General features: G+C 36.4%; 1 protein-coding gene across 1 annotated transcript; it reads right to left on the bottom strand.

Annotated features, from left to right (window-relative positions):
- Window positions 1-1,751: 1,751 nt before the first annotated feature.
- On the bottom strand, window positions 1,752-11,360 carry LOC106056190 (vitamin K epoxide reductase complex subunit 1-like protein 1). Its single transcript, XM_013212807.2, has 4 exons — window positions 10,768-11,360; window positions 4,266-4,470; window positions 3,474-3,583; window positions 1,752-2,592 (listed from the first exon to the last, which is right to left on the bottom strand). The coding sequence occupies exons 2-4, from the start codon at window positions 4,454-4,456 to the stop codon at window positions 2,399-2,401; spliced, it is 495 nt and encodes a 164-aa protein (XP_013068261.2). The 5' UTR covers window positions 4,457-4,470; window positions 10,768-11,360; the 3' UTR covers window positions 1,752-2,398.
- Between the last annotated feature and the right edge of the window lie 916 nt (window positions 11,361-12,276).

Raw genomic sequence — 12,276 nt, 5'->3', positions numbered from 1 at the left:
CTTTAAAGGGATGTGGGAAAGGGGCCTTCCACACTAATTGTGATTGTATATCTAATCCAATTGCTGAGTTGGAAATTCTTTATCTCGTGTTTAAGTTTACTATGAAAATTCACTAATTGCTGCAAATTTTTTATCTATATAGATATGAATCAGGTTTTAAATATATCATTTTTGGATTAGATTTTTCTATTTATTTTAGTATCATATTACTTTTTCTAAAACTTGAAATAATTTCCACAATTTTAACCAATAGTATTTATTTTGCAATCTTTAAACAATTTGCATAAATGCTAAGCTTTTATTTTTTAGTTTATTAGTATTATTAGGACAAATCTTGTACACTTTGATGTCCATGTACAAGAAATGGCTGCAAAAAAATTCATTTGGAAAACTTTTTTTTTTTTTTCAGAATTTTATAGGTACAAAAATTGTCATTAATATATAAAATTTCTTCAACACAATATATATATATATACTTAATCTAAAAGAACTATGAAAACCTGAACTTAATTTATTTTTCAATTGTATAGTATTTTTCACATCAAAAGACAAAATATATAATTGTAAGTTGATTATGCATAAACAAAGACATTCTTTGGACCAGCTACATTTATTTTGTTTCTGAGTGTAGAGCCTTTTTTCCTTTATTAGACAAGTCTGAAGAGGAGTACATGCTCTGAAACTCTACATTATGTTAGGTCTTGTTCATTTTAGATCTTGTCAGTAACTTGTACAAATAGAAATAAAAAAAAAAATTCTAATAGTACTGCACCTTATGATCCACTCATTTAAAAAAAAAATCCATTATTGTAAATGTTCTAGTTATGTTTCCCACACTGTGATTCAGTGAAGAACACCTTGGCACACCTTTCAACATAGACTTCTTTTTCTTTCTTTTGTTTGTTTGTTGTTTTTTTTTGTTGCTTTAGATAATTTTGATGTCCTTGAATTGACCAAATGGTATAGTCCAGTGAGATTTTGTTTTTCTGTTGGGTGCCTATTGCTAGTTACATTCAGCCAAACATTTCAGGCTCACTAGCCAGATGAGGAGGCACAAAACTGCTGTGAAAATCCATAATTACCCTGGATGACCACAATCGACGAACTCTATATTTAGCTTCACATTGATTAGTTACTGAATACAAAAGAAATTTCTATAAATCAAATAAGAACATGAAACTAAAATGTTATATAACCTTGGTTAGGCCAATAATAGAATATGCATCCTCCATTTGGGACCCCTCAACCCAAGAAAACATTAAGAAACTGGAGCAGACACAAAATAGAGCAAACGAATATTCACAGTTTACTAGAGTAACACCTTTAGTAAAATCACTAAATTTAGAAAGCCTTCAGGATAGAAGACGCAAAAGTAAAGTAGCAATCATACATAAAATACTGAACCATAATCTTCAAATACAAAATCTAATAAAATACTCAGAAAGACACAAAGATAAATGCATATTCCTCGTTCCATATGCTAGGATAAATTTGTACAAATACTCCTTCCCTAGTGCTATAAGAGCATGGAATGGGTTGCCTGAGCTAGCCACAAAAACCAGTGACTTAGCAGAATTTAAGTCATTGGTTTATATGCATGACTAAATGAATGACGCATAGGGCGTAATCATCTTTTTTGAAGTAAGCCTGTATTATATAAAATAAGAAGAAAAGAATTGAAAGAAAATGAAGGCAGTTACAACAACACATGTTTGTATTTGTTACAAGTTCAATAAACAAAAGTCTGCACATAGTTTAGTATACTTCTGCTTACATATTTTATTGTCGATTTCTTAAACCTCAAACTCAGTACATAATAAATTGTCAACATATTACAGCAGGTCATGTATATTCTGAGCTAGTCGAAATACAATTCTCATTCATTTATAGAACTGTAACTGTATTCTGTGACTATCAAATACATTGTATCAATTTTTACTTTGAGCAAGCAACTAAATAGGAAACGTCCCTACTCAGTAAACATGGACTGGAACTGATACCTTAGTTCAATAATCAAATGAGTTACTCTCTCAGCCACAACCTTTTTGAAAAGGAAAAAATACATTTGTCAAAATATTCATTGGGTGTGAATAATTTAGAAATGGACAAAAAAAAAAAACACCACACCATTCATAGATACTAGCTTTTCAATCACGTCATGTGACAAAGAGATATTTTTAAAATATTTATTTTGTAAGAATTTATGCATCGCATTTATTCTTTCAATAGACACATACACATGCGGATGATAGTACACAAATGTGCAAATGAAAATCAAATTCTCAACTCTATATCTCTTCTCATACAAAGACCAGACCCGCACAGATAATTGCTGAATGGTATTTGAGCATCACAGACTTAACATCTCACATTGAAACACGTCATTCCTGGTCATGTTTCAGTGATAGAATTTGTGAGCCTGGTAGGTCAAATATAAAAGGTATCCGTTGACCACATACATTGAGATGCACACCACACAGATGTCCTTCAAGATAACGAAGAGAATGAAAGCCAGGTAGACACAGCCAAGGACGCTGACAATGCTGCAGTAGAACATGACGGTAGTAGCCAATGGTATCGGTAAAACTAAACCTGGAGAGAACAAAAATAATTGAATTTTCATATTGTTTTTGACGGCCGTTGATCGGGTAAATTGCTGGTAAACAACTAAACCGCTGTAAGCGTATCTTCTCTAGTATAACTTGAAACAAGTAGGCTACCAGCAGTATTGAGGTAATGGATGTGTGGGAAGGGCCCCGGAACATAATGATAAAGGAAATATTGGACACTCCCTTTCTTCCGTATACCATCTACGTTTCCAGACTAAAAGACTAAGAAGGGCGACAATGTGGGCTACTATTCGCTCGGTGGTCCCCCGCTGCAATAATGAAAACCTCTATCTCATATATATTAATAAATAAAAAGTCTGTTGATAGCTAAAAGTTTGGTTGCTTCCCTTCTTTCTAATAATGTCTTGTGTTCACACACTTTCACCTCATATCTTCATCACCTGCGACCCTTTTATTTTACTTGGTTTAGAACCAAGTTTGATTTTTATAATGCCGTATTAAACATATTTTGTCGCCCTTTTTTGGTAGCAAGATTGAGGTCTTCATTATAAACACTAGATCTATTAATTGTAAGTTGTATATTAATTTGTAAATTAATCATTTTTCCCCACAACGAAAAAAAGTCCCGGTACGACCGGTGCGTACCGTCACAAAATAAGCTCTGCGACGCCGCTGAACCCTAACTGTATAGGTACTGACGATCCTTTGGATAAATCAGCTGCGTGGAGAGGAGGGAACTGATCTGTGGGCGACATCGTTCCGACCACAGCTACTGCCCTGGCACTTGGATTATAGTTATGATAATTATGATTGTTGTTCCATTTTAGTGATTGTGCAATAGGAAATAGCCATGCAATAGTACTAAATTGCGAGTAGATTGCTAGATTTAACTGTCTTACTTACACATAAGCAAATTGGTGACATAGACGACAAGACCAATGTTGCAGTTCCTGGCATTCAGGGCGTGGTTTTTGCCCAGCAGTAAATGCATAAAACCAAAACCGATGCTATACCTGCAAAAAAATGATAATAATAAGAAGGTTTTTGAGTCCGAGGATGGAGATAAAAGGGATACATTTTGCAAGACAAAGCAGACCCAACCTCATAAACATAGCCTAAATAGGCTTGTGCTGTTCTATACCATAAACTATCACAATATGAAAGGATGACGCGGGAATAATAATAATAAGATTAATGAGGAATGTAATATTTCCCGTGGCTACGCAGCCCCAGCTGAGACCTACATCAGAGATGCCTACATGCCAAAATGGAAATGCGTATTTTCAGACCTGGAAATGCGTATTTTGAGGGGCAAATGGGTATTCTCAGATGATAAACCGTACTCGCGTATTTTCGAGTCCATTTGCGTACAAAATACACAAGATGCGTACTTGTAGGCAACTCTGCCTACATATTTTGCCACACCTAGCGCAGACACAACCATTGTCCGCCGGTGGTCGATTTTGATTTTCTTTTCGCTGTCTACGTCTGTGTATGTCGCGATCTTTGTAAGTGACCTTCAGCGTCAAACAATGACTACAATTTAATCTTATATAATATTGTAAAGGAAACAATAGAATGAAAGAAGAATAAATCAATACTTGGATAAAAGAGTTATGTTTTAGATGACATCCCTTCTTTATTTGGCTAAACTTAACGCTGTAATAATACCAAATAAAAAAAGAGCAGACTCACTCTGAAGTGAGAACCTTTGAGCAGCTCATGTGTTCATTGAAGTCGCACAGTGCTCGGTAGTTAGGGTTCCTTTCTTTGTTCACCTCTATGTAGAGCGAGTAAAGACAGATGACCACGCCGATGATATTAAGCATTACGATGTCCGTCGTATTAGACCACAGCAAGTAGCCTGGTTCTCGCAGTTCATCCATTGTAGCAGATCAGCCTTATATATAAAAAAAAAGTATTTAGAAAATTGAAATAAGCTGTACCTTGGAAGTTCTGTTCTGAAATTTAGCTAAGTTTAATTAATACATGTAGTCCGACTGAGTTTAAAAAAAATCTAAGGTTTTAATAAGACAGGAATTAAAACCTTAGATTTTTATGGCTTTTGCAACAATACGATTGACTTGTTGATAGTCGATACTTTTAAATCTATTATAATTTGTATCCAATAAGCTTTAAGCATAGCCTACTATGTTTTCAGGGCGAAGTAGATCTATATCACAGATATAAGCCTATTGGCGAAGTACATTCATGTGCAAAGTAGATCTATATCACAGATATAAGCCTATTGGCGAAGTACATTCATGTGCAAAGTAGATCTATATCACAGATATAAGCCTATTGGCGAAGTACATTCATGTGCAAAGTAGATCTATATCACAGATATAAGCCTATTGGCGAAGTACATTCATGTGCAAAGTAGATCTATATCACAGATATAAGCCTATTGGCGAAGTACATTCATGTGCAAAGTAGATCTATATCACAGATATAAGCCTATCTGAAGAAATAGGAACTCTGTTATCCTATAAATTACAGACGTTACTTCAAAAGAGAAGATAATAACGTCCTATGCATTACATGTAGGCCCCTACTGTATCAATCCAGTCATGGATGTTAATCAGTGACTTAAACTCTTCTAAGTCGCTGGTTTTCCTGGCTGATTCTGACAACCTTTTTCATGCTCTATTAGCACTAGGTATGAAGGAATTAATGATGATGCCCTAGCATATGGAATAGGAAATGTTCCTTTATCTTTGTGTCTTTTTTGTTTTTGTATGTGTAAATTATGGTTCAGTGTTTTAATGTATAGTTGCTACTTTTAGTCTTCTATCCTGAAGTGTCTCTAAATTTAGTGCTTTGTCTTGTCATCTACATCACCAATCTGCTTATGAGTAATTAAGACAGTCAACAGTATTCCTGCTTAAAGAATAATTTAGCTCTTTATTTTGTTATGTAACGCTGGCTGCAGTTCAGTCAATATTTGAATAAAAATACAATGTAACTGTGAGGGAAAAGGATTGATATTTGTGTTCTATAGCGTACAAAAAAATAATTAATTCAGACAATCGAATGCAGGCTGTCATGATTTTGCTATAAATAGTCACACTGCCCAGGCGTCAGCGTGTGATTCTGTTACTGCTTACAATAAACATGAAAAAAAGAATTGAAATCATTATATCATGTTCGCTTCAAGCTAGTTACATCTGGTCTTCTTTATTTTTTGATGATCAATCAATAATTCCTAGTAGGTTTCATCATTCTGATTAACAAAACAAGTTTATTATATTTTCTCTCTCTCTCTCTCTCTCTCTCTGTCGGTGTCACTCTCTGACTCTCTCTTCATCTTCTGTGTAAAACTGCTAAGTGAAATTTGAGAATGTCTGGAAAGACAACATTGAATACACGTTTATTTGAAATGCATTAATAATTCAAATGTATACAACGAGTGACAAAAGAGAAAAGAGAAGTAAACATATATGTTTGTTTATAGCCAGAAGCTGCCTTAAGGTAAATGGTGCGGCCGTCATAGGTACCTCTCTTGAAGGTGCCCTGCGCTTCAATTCTAATTTCGTCCTTATAATTGTGTCAGTGTCAGTAATGTATTCTTCGTGGCATTGCGATCTTCAAAATTTTAACATTGTGTCATCCTTTTGACATCCTTGTGATATACTTGTGTCATCTTTGTGTCATCCGTGTGACATCCTCGTGACATCTTTGTGTCATCCTTGTGTCATCCTTGTGTAGTGATGGGCAAAAGTTGTTTTGTTTTTTTTGAGTCACGTGATGGTGTTTATATCATTTCTGTTTGCCTGCAGTGAGAATCTGATAAGCAAGTTAGGTCAATTTTTAGTGATTTTAATCAATTCATTGGCGGTAAACGATAGGCCCTAATTTATTAACTTCAGGAAAATCAAGTAGGCCTACACCCTTTTTATAGCTTAAACATTAGATGAAGCCGAAGCATATAATAGATAATAGCGTCTATATAAGACATATTATTGAGATCTAGGTCTAAATCTAAAGTTTAGGCTTATTTATATAAGAGCATTAGGATAACCAACGCTAGTAAAACAATAAAAATAATCCCCCCTGCCCAAAAAGTAAATAGACTGTGTGACCGACGGATTTTATCGGTCCTATAGACGTACACATGCAGGCTTAGTGTACTCAGTAGTGTGTAGTCCATGCAGGCTTAGTGTACTCAGTAGTGTGTAGTCCATGCAGGCTTAGTGTACTCAGTAGTGTGTAGTCCATGCAGGCTTAGTGTACTCAGTAGTGTGTAGTCCATGCAGGCTTAGTGTACTCAGTAGTGTGTAGTCCATGCAGGCTTAGTGTACTCAGTAGTGTGTAGTCCATGCAGGCTTAGTGTACTCAGTAGTGTGTAGTCCATGATGACAGGACAAACTGGGGGGGGGGGTGGAGAGAACAAGGTCTCTATGTCGCCCAACCATGCGGGACACCACGCACGCCAAATCTCTAACCCTTCGTATTACCCTTCGTTTCCTAACCATGGCCACCGCTTCACATATATATTTCGTGGAGTCAACAGGTCTTTCAATGTAGTCGAAATTCCTGCATCAGGTAACTGTTTATTTCTATCAGTCGCATATTTCTGGAAAAATGTCATCGGCGAAACTGTTGCTCTCGAACTTCGCAAGATGGCTGTAAGCTTTGTTTGCGAACATTGGGATAACTATGGCGACGCCCTATCCGTTGTTCTTACTCACTGAAGCACAGTTATACAAATTGCTCGACAAGGGATTCAAGGCAAATAGGCCTATACATATTTATTTAGACCTTTATTTTTTAAATTTTATTGTGCTTTTATGAAGAAACATCTTCCTTTACTTACCTTATTTGTGCATGGAGAAGGATTTCTGCAATGTCGGAGGATTAGCTAGGGTGAGGGTGAGAGCCACAACCCCCCCCCCCCGGCTACGCCCATGATGTAATTATCTCAATTAGTTTGGAGAAAGAAAAGGGTTTCTGTAAAAGGGTTACCGTGTTTGCTGTTCAAATGTAGTTTTTTTTTTTTTTTTTAAGTTGTTCGACCTGAATTCGAACCCGAGGGCTCAAGCTTCCTCAAGTTAATAGACTAACCACTGTGCCAGCGAAGTGCTTATGAAAATAGAACATTTCTTAGATATCTATTTTTAGTTTTAAGCTTTAAATGACACAGCATAAAGAGGACTAATTCAACTTACACCCACTGGCGGATCCAGAACTTTGGAGTGGGGGGGGGGGGCGATTTTGTTCCAAACCCTAACCCTAACGCCCAGTAAACCCTAACCCTATGAATAAACGTGCGTACAGCATATATATAAATAAATAAATAAATAAATAAATATATATATATATATATATATATATATATATATATATATATATATATATATTCGATATATGAGAATAAAATAAGACTGTTTCTCAATCTTCGGCGAAAAAAACAGGAAAAAAAACAGTCATGTTGAGGCCTTTCTCTTGCACGCTTGGGGGTGTGGGAAAGCGCTGTAAGTTTCCTCAGTGGGGTTCGGGGCGAAGCCCCGACACTCTAAAGCGTATTCTTGCATTTTTCACTGCAGAAACGCATTCTCCTGACATCTACAGCTCATTGTTTATCAGTGGGGTTCGGGGCGAAGCCCGGACGCAAAAAGCGTTTTCTTGCATTTTTCACGGCAGAAACGCATTCTCCTGACATCTACAGCTTATTACTTATTAGTGGGGTTCGGGGCGAAGCCCCGACGCCATAAGCGTTTTCTTGCATTGTTCACTGCAGAAACGCATTCTCCTGACATCTACCGCTCATTGTTTATCAGAGGGGTTCGGGGCGAAGCCTCAACGCTAAAAGCGTTTTTTGGCATTCTTCACTGCAGTAACGCATTCTCCTGACCTACAGCTCATTATTCATTCTATTATAAAGGACCTTTTGAATAATGTGGAAAAATATTCTAATATGAATTTATAGTCCCTTAATACATTGCAAATACAACCGATTTGTTCTTTGAAAAGATAAGATACCCAACATATTTAGATTAAGGCTTTGAGGATCGCCACCAAAAAAAAAAAATTCGATTAATAATATTCAATAAAATGTAAGCATAAATTGTGAGTTATAGTCCTAAATTTATTTAACTAGAAAAATATGAGATAGAGTAAAGGTTGGAAAAAGTCGACTAGGAAAAGATTATCTGGCTTTTGAACTCATCTCAACCGTGACTGTTATATTTAAAAATTTCGTTTGAATTATAACTTTTCCAAAGCAAAGTCTTTCTTAAAATAGTTATGATAAATTCATGTGAAATCACACAAACTCTGTCTGGAAACGGGAAGGGCGGTAAAATGAAAACGGTTAATCCTCCCTCCTTTTTATAATTTCTGCTAATGATTGCATTTTGAATTAAAGAATAGAGGTTGGGCGACTCGATATAAGAATTTACTTTATAGCATATATAAATTATATTAGTGACAGATTTTTTTTATTTTGTAATTTCTTACTATAATACAAAAAGAAAAAGTATTGGTTTGTCCGATGGGGGGAAGGTGATTGCATGTATCGCACTTCCACCTGTTTATATTATATAGATATTCGACTAATTTGGTTCACATACTATGATTTCTCCATAAAAGTAGGACCGCCCCCCCCCACTCAAAGGGTTTAGATGGGAAGGGCAGTAGAGGTATTCGCTCCTCCCCTTCCAATCGGCCAATGATGAACGACATAATATAAAGACCGATTAAAATACCAATAAAAAGTTTTAATCATATAGATATTTAATTGATTCTGTTAGCAAGCTTTGATTTCTACAAATAAATAGGACCGCCCCCCCCCCACTCGAAAGTTTATGGTGGGGGGGGGCGGATTGATGCCATCGCCCCCTCCCGACCCTACCAAATCGGCCAAAATAATAGAAAGGGGGGGGGGGGAAATAATCTAAAAATAGGTTGAAATATAAATAATTAGTATATATTATTAACATAAGTAATAAATTCGTATACAAATTGTGTGAATTCTATACTAAAATTCGTCCGCCCCCCGCCTTCGGGGGGGGGGGGCCGAGTGGGGGGGGGCGATCGCCCCTACCGCCCCCCCCCCTGGATCCGCCAGTGCTTACACCGCCACATGATTCAAGTCCAATTTCTTTCACTTGTTCAAACCAAACAAAATAATTAATTACCAATAATTAACTAACTTTTTTTTACTCTTGTTTTTGGCAGGTACAAGAAATAATTGTGTAAAGTTTCAACTTGATTCGAGAATGGTTGTAGGAGAAATAACGTGTTCAAACTTTTTACCAGACCAGACAGACAGATAGACAGACAGAGTGAGTTGATGTCATCTTTGTAAAAACGATATTTGCTTTCTCAAAATGGTCGAATTTCTCTCGATTATCGCACCATTGTTCTGTTGACGTCTTTTGCGTGACAAAAACAGGCCAAATGAAGACAAGTTGCTTTACACAAAGATGACCTTACGATTATCACGCCTTTTACAGTCTTAATGTTCCTCGCATTCCAGCATATGTCCGTGGCGCCCCTTTCTTTATATTTTGACTTTTTTGTTTGCTTTTTTTTTTACTTGGAAGAGTAGTGCGCTGCAGACGTCAGGAAAATTCATTTTTGGAGCTCAGATTGCATGAAAATGCTTGGTGGAACGCGTAAGTAAAATTTATTCGTTCGGGAGGGGGGATGCGTAACATGTAAACTTTTGAGAAACACGGAAGTAGGCCTAACTTATAGGACCTTTTTTTAATTAGTTCCGTCTTCCCTAGTGCAGTTAGAGCATGGATCGAGTTGCCTGAATCATCTAGGAAAACCAAGAGGAGTTAAACATTTTAATTAGGCCTAACATAACAGATGGATGCGGCCTAATTATCTTCTGTGTTGAAGAAACGTATGTAACCTATAATATAAAATAAGATAAGATAATAAAGACCTACTTTTAATTATTTATAATTTGGTATGTGCTTAAGCGCATTTTTTTAAAAACTTAAACACTTAAAGGCATGATATTCTAGCAGACGCAGATCCAAATGCAAAGTTTCAAAACCTTTTTTAACATTGGTAAATTAACAACCAATTACTAAATGACGCAGTTATAAATGCTGTGGAGCCTATATAATGACCCTAAATCTAGCAGACGACAGACAAAATGTCGATGTATCTTGTAAGAATAAAACGTAAACAACTAGATCTACATTTCATTAAGAGATCTAGATATATTAGTTTCACCTACCTTTTACTGATGGTTAATCTACTTGTCAACAGCTTGTCGTCACACAAAAACAGCAAATCATTCAAGTAGGCTTAGATTCAGGTGCTAAAGAAATTTGTCTTCTTTTTCGCCCCCTCTCTACACGCGGGAGATTTTGACTGGTTGGCTTTAATCAGGAAGCGAAGATGTGAATGGGTGGATCTCTTGATTCTGAGTGGGATAGAGATCTATGAACATCGCCCACTGAGACAAGAGAGGTCACGTGAGAGAAATCGGCTGCCGCGCGTTCTGCTGCTCGTCTGCTTTTGTTGGTTCTACGTCTGTCTATAAGCTATTGTTTTTTAGAATTCTTAGAAGACAATTTTAATCAAGCATCATAAAAGATATGCTAAGATATAATTACTAATCAAACGAAACGATACAGATTCTAAACTTTATTCATATCTCTAAAAAATAGTAACAATGTGATCCGGTTCGAATTTTTATTTTGATAATCAGCTCACGAGAAGCTTACCCCCCACGTGTCAAGTTCTATCTCCTTGTTTTCTCTTTTTCACTCTCAGGTATCCTTGCCCTTTTCTGTTTCTCTCTCCCTTTCTACTCTCTCTCTCTCTCTCTCCACCTTTTTTTTGCACTTTTATTTAGCCCAGTTATTACAACAAACCAACATTAAACAGTAGGCTATTCTTCTTATTTGTTTGTTGTATAAAGATAGCAAGAGAACTATGCTGGTGTACATACAAGATGAGCTAATCCAAAACAGAGCCGTATGTTCGTTTATCTCCCATGGTGGTCAATAATGTGTACCGACCTCCCTTAAAGCGTTGACACAAAAATTGAATTAGAAAAGCGCACTGCCGAGATTGGTGAGTCCAGTGGGAGCACAATTCAATGTTAGCCATACATCATTTGTAGGCTCAAAATCTGTAGGCCTACTGTTTCATTTGTAAATGTAGAATGTTGAGCAGCGTGATCACGGAGAGAAAGAGAGACTAAGAGAGAAATGGAGAAAGAGACTATGAGAGAAATGGAGAGAAAGATACTAAGAGAAATGGAGAGAAAGAGACTAAGAGAGAAATGGAGAGAAAGAGACTAAGAGAAATGGAGAGAAAGAGAGACTAAGAGAGAAATGGAGAAAGAGACTAAGAGAGAAATGGAGAGAAAGAGACAGAGAAATGAAGAGAAAGAGACTAAGAGAGAAATGGAGAGAAAGAGAGACTAAGAGAGAAATGGAGAGAAAGAGACTAAGAGAAATGAAGAGAAAGAGACTAAGAGAGAAATGGAGAGAAAGAGACTAAGAGAGAAATGGAGAGAAAGAGACTAAGAGAGAAATGGAGAGAAAGAGACTGAGAAATTGAGAGAAATGGAGACTAAGAGAAATGGAGAGAAAGAGACTAAGAGAGAAATGGAGAAAGAGACTAAGAGAGAAATGGAGAGAAAGAGACTAAGAGAAATGGAGAGAAAGAGAGACTAAGAGAGAAATAGAGAAAGAGAATAAGAGAGAAATGGAGAGAAAGAGACGAGAGAAAT

The sequence above is a fragment of the Biomphalaria glabrata genome, chromosome 12 (assembly GCF_947242115.1).
Source record: "Biomphalaria glabrata chromosome 12, xgBioGlab47.1, whole genome shotgun sequence".
Lineage (NCBI taxonomy): Eukaryota > Metazoa > Mollusca > Gastropoda > Planorbidae > Biomphalaria > Biomphalaria glabrata.
The sequence above is the reverse complement of the archived record's forward strand: the minus strand, read 5'-3'. Positions and strand labels throughout refer to the sequence as shown.